The 4,308-nt window shown below is 53.6% G+C and overlaps 1 protein-coding gene across 1 annotated transcript in view; it reads left to right on the forward strand.

Moving 5' to 3' along the window:
• The window catches only part of C5H19orf38 (chromosome 5 C19orf38 homolog), a 20,203-nt gene extending 17,604 nt beyond the window's left edge, over window positions 1-2,599 (forward strand). The window contains exon 7 of the mRNA XM_013346229.2: window positions 2,116-2,599. Within this exon, the coding sequence (XP_013201683.1) occupies window positions 2,116-2,247 (132 nt within the window). The 3' untranslated portion in view covers window positions 2,248-2,599. The remainder of the gene's footprint in view (window positions 1-2,115) is intronic.
• The last annotated feature ends 1,709 nt before the right edge of the window (window positions 2,600-4,308 follow it).

Here is a 4,308-nt window from a genome sequence, read left to right on the forward strand (position 1 = left end):
TCTCGAACTCACAGAGATCCGCCTGCCTCTGCCTCCCGAGTGCTGGGATTAAAGGCGTGCGCCACCATCGCCCGGCCCCCCATTTTTTTTTTCTTTAGACAGGGTTTCTCTGTAGCTTTGGTGCCTGTCTCGGAACTAGCTCTTGTAGACCAGGCTGGCCTTGAACGCCCAGAGATCCACCTGCCTCTGCCTCCCAAATGCTGGGATTAAAGGCATGCGCCACCACCGCCCGGCCATCCCATGTTTTTATTTTATTTTTTATTTATTTTTTATTTATACAATGTTCTGTCTGTATGCCTGCAGGCCAGAAGAGGGCGCCAGACCTCATTACAGATGGTTGTGAGCCACCACGTGGTTGCTGGGAATTGAACTCAGGACCTTTGGAAGAGCAGACAACGCTCTTAACCACTGAGCCATCTCTCCAGCCCCATCCCATGTTTTTAATTTTTATTTTTTAAATGGTGTTTTGCCTGTATTCATGCCTGTGTGAGAGTTGGATCCTGGGGTTACAGACAGTTGTGGGCTGCCATGTGGGTGCTGGAAATTGAACTCGGATCCTCTGAAAGAGCAATCTGTGCTCTTAACTACTGAGCCATCTCTCCAGCCCTTGAACCCACATTGTTAAGTGTCTGAATTTTCTTCATTTTCAAAGCTGAATACCATTCCAGAGTACTATATACCACATTCTGCTGATTCATGTTTATTGATGGACACCTGGAAGGCTCTCTCACCTTTTGACTTTTGTGAACACTGTTGCTGTGAACATGGATATGCAAATACCTCAGTTCTTGCTTTTGGTTTTACTTTTTTCTTTCCATCCTTTCTTTTTCAGAAAGGGTCTCATTATGTAGCCCTGGCTGACCTGGAACTGTAAATCTAGTTCTAGGGGATCCAAAGCTGCACCCACAAGCTGCACCTGCACAGATGCAAGCAAATACATGTCCAGGAACAGTAAACAAACCCTCCTAAGAAGAAAGCTTTGATGTTGGTAGAAATAATGACAAAGAAGCTGCCAGGTGCCTGGTGTCCACTGCCCCTCTCGGGGCCTGACATGTAACAGTGTGGAGTCCGACATAGAGGAAGGGTCACCATTTTATTGGTTTTTCTTTTACTTTTTTATGTTATTGGTATTTTGCCAGTATGTATGTTTGTGTGAGGGCTTCAGAAGCCCTGGAACTGTTCCTGTTACAGTTGTGAGCCACCATGTGGGTGCTGGGAATTGACCCTGGGTCCTCTGGAAGAGCACCTGAGGCAGGGAGATCTCTCTAAGTTAGAGGCCTGCCTGGTCGACAGAGAGAGTTTCAGAATAGTCATGGCTACACAGAGGGACCCTATCTCAAAAAAAAAAACCCACAAAAACAAAACACCCCCCCCCAAAAAAAAGGCAAGAAAGGATCTCACTGTTTAGCCCTGGTTGGACTGGAACGCACTATGTAGCCCAGGCTGGCTACAGAGACCTGCCTGCCCCTGTCTCCTGAGTGCTGGGATTAAAGGCATACCCTGCTGGGTTTTTTTTTTTTTTTTGGAGCCTGTCCTGGAACTAGCTCTGTAGACCAGGCTGGTCTCGAACTCACAGAGATCCACCTGCCTCTGCTTCCTGAGTGCTGGGATTAAAGGCGTGCGCCACCATCGGCCGGCCCCTGCTGTGTTTAGCTAGACAGGGATTTTACTGGGGTTAGGGAGGCCCAAAGCTTTGAGGGGACCTCAGCCTGCCTTAATCAGCTGGCTTCAGTTCTTGAAAGGTTTTAGGGGAGCCCTGATAGGGTGCGTACAAATGTGAGCTGGCTTATCAGGTGCCAGCCACTTCAGGTACCTCTCTTTTTCAGGCCCACAATGCCCCTAGGAGATGGATCCCATTACTAAACTAAAGCATAGGAGATTTGTCACTCAAGTGAGGCCAGGCTGCTAGAGAGTGACAGGAATGGAGACAGAGCCTAGGCGTCTGGTCCACCTTCCTCAGCAGAGAGAAGGCCATAGGGACAGAGCCACTGAAGGCTGGGATACGGGGAGGTGTGGGGGGCGAAGAGTTGAGAGGGTACCTGAGAACTTGGAATAGGGGAACTCCCAGATTCTCATACCCCAAATCACTCAGTATTTTTTCTTCCATGGACAAAGAAAATGACTCAGGAAAACATGATGTCAACCCTGGATGCACATCCTCGCAACTCAGGTCCTCAAGACAGGCCCTCCTCTACATCATCCTCTCCGGAGCTCCCTGAGTTCAGCACTTTCCGGGCCTGCCAATGAAGCAGAGGAACGAGGACCCCTTTATCCAGTTCCCCTAGTCCCACTGCCCACAGCTGCAGAAGCTGGACATCTGTCCAGAGAAGGGGACTGCTGGTGTGACCTTCCTTACAGAAGACAAGAAAAATAGGGTATCAGCCTAGAGGCGGGATGGAAAACCAGAGCCCCTTTGCAGATTCTCTGGATTGGCCAGATCATCAGAGACGTGCTGCCATTTCATCTGGACATCCAGCTGGGCATAAGAGACATTTTGTACCTCCTTTACTGGGCTTCCCCAGCTGCACTTGACTTTCAGACTGGATGTTTATGGGGGGGAGGGTGTTTTCTGTTGTTGTAGGGTCTCACTGTGTATCCCTGTCGGTCCTGGAACACACTCTGTAGACCAGACTGGGCCTCAAACTCACAGAGATCCACCTGCCTCTGTCGAGTGCTGATATTAAAGGTGCATACCACCATGCCCGACTTTGGGGTGTTTGCTGTTGTTTTGGAGACAGGATTTCTATGTGTAGCCCTGGCTGTCCTGGAACTCACTCAGCAGACCAGACTGCCTGCTTCTGCCTCCCAAATGCTAGGATTAAAGGCTTGCACCACTCAGGCTGACAGGGTGTATGTTTTTTAGTGACAGAATTTCACTTTGTACCTCAGGCTGGCCTTGAGATCACATCATCCTGTTTCTGCCTGAAATTATGGGCTTGCACCATTGGGGAGTGGGGCTTGGGAAGGCGCTGGGTGGTTTTTGAGTCCTGCTGGCAAGGCTTCTGTTAAAAGTAATCTTAAGGCCTCTGGTAATCGTTAAATTTGGGACTGTATGGCTTGGGTGTGGGGTGGGGAAAGAGATGAACTGGCCACGCTGGAGGTACCACACCACTGAACTTCAGCCAATGTCGGGTAAGAGAAATGTTTGGAGGTGTGGAAGAGAATGGAGCGTGCGGAGACCAGGAAAGTGGGAACAAAAGTGTCTTAAAAGACCAGGAGTAAATCAGAGGTCCCAAAAGGCCCACCAAAAAGTGAACAGCAGATGAGACTGTTGAACACAATGGCTATTCATACTGGAGGACCCGAGAGTTCACTGGGGACAAGGAGAGGTCCTGGTGAAGAAGCTGAGGAACTTCCTCAAAGACTCAAAGTTCAATGCCAGACAAAGTTCAATGCCAAGGTCTGGCGTGCGGCTCCAAGTGCTTTTCTAGTAGGGCAGCGTGGGGCGGAGCCACAGCTGGGGGCGAGCCTGCCCCTGTGACCACAGGTTCTTTCCCTACCAGTGAGAAGAGAACGGGGCGAAGTGCCCCGCTAAGACGCCGGGGGCCGAGGCTTGGCCTGGGGGCGTGGCCGAGCGCCTAGTTTGGAAATCATCCTCCGAATTTCTCAGGCCTTAACGGGACTTACGCTTCTGCTCCGCCCTCAGAGCGCCTGCAGTTGGCTGCTAACCTCGGCCCTTCAGGGGGCGGAGCCAGCCCTCCGGGGGGCGTGTCCCAGCCGCCGAATGCCTACTCACCCCCAGGCATGTTCATCCGCTGGACGCCGGCCTAGAGGCGGAGCCCAGCCATCGAGGGGGCGTTTCTTCTGAGTCGAGCCGCAGTCCCGGACTCAAGCTCCTCGGCCTTTCTTAACTACTCTACAGTGGTACTAAGCGTGGTCGTTGGCGCGTTGCAGGCCTGGGGGCGGGGTGTGGCCCCCCGGGGCGTGGCCGAGTGCAGCCTCCCGGTGCACACGGTGGTTCACCAAACGCCGGCCCGGAGGGGCGGGGCCGCCTGGTCCTTCCGGGAGCGTGCCCGCGGCCAAGCACCGCCTCCTGACGCACGCCCCGCCCATCTCTCCAGAACAGCTTCGCGGTGGCATAAAGCGCGGCAGCTCACGCGCCGCGGCCTCGGGGCGGAGCTTAGCAGCCCTGGGGGCGTGCCAGGGCGCCGAGCACCGCCTCTCGACGTAGGGTCCTTCTCCCGGCGTGCCAGGGCGGCTAGGCCACCTCACAAAGCCGCGACCGTTCTCGCGGGGTGGGGCCGGCCCCACCCACGTCGTGCTCGCTCTCGCCGGGCTCCCTCAGGCGCCAGCAGGTGGCGCTGCGCC

This window comes from Microtus ochrogaster, chromosome 5, assembly GCF_000317375.1.
Source record: "Microtus ochrogaster isolate Prairie Vole_2 chromosome 5, MicOch1.0, whole genome shotgun sequence".
Lineage (NCBI taxonomy): Eukaryota > Metazoa > Chordata > Mammalia > Rodentia > Cricetidae > Microtus > Microtus ochrogaster.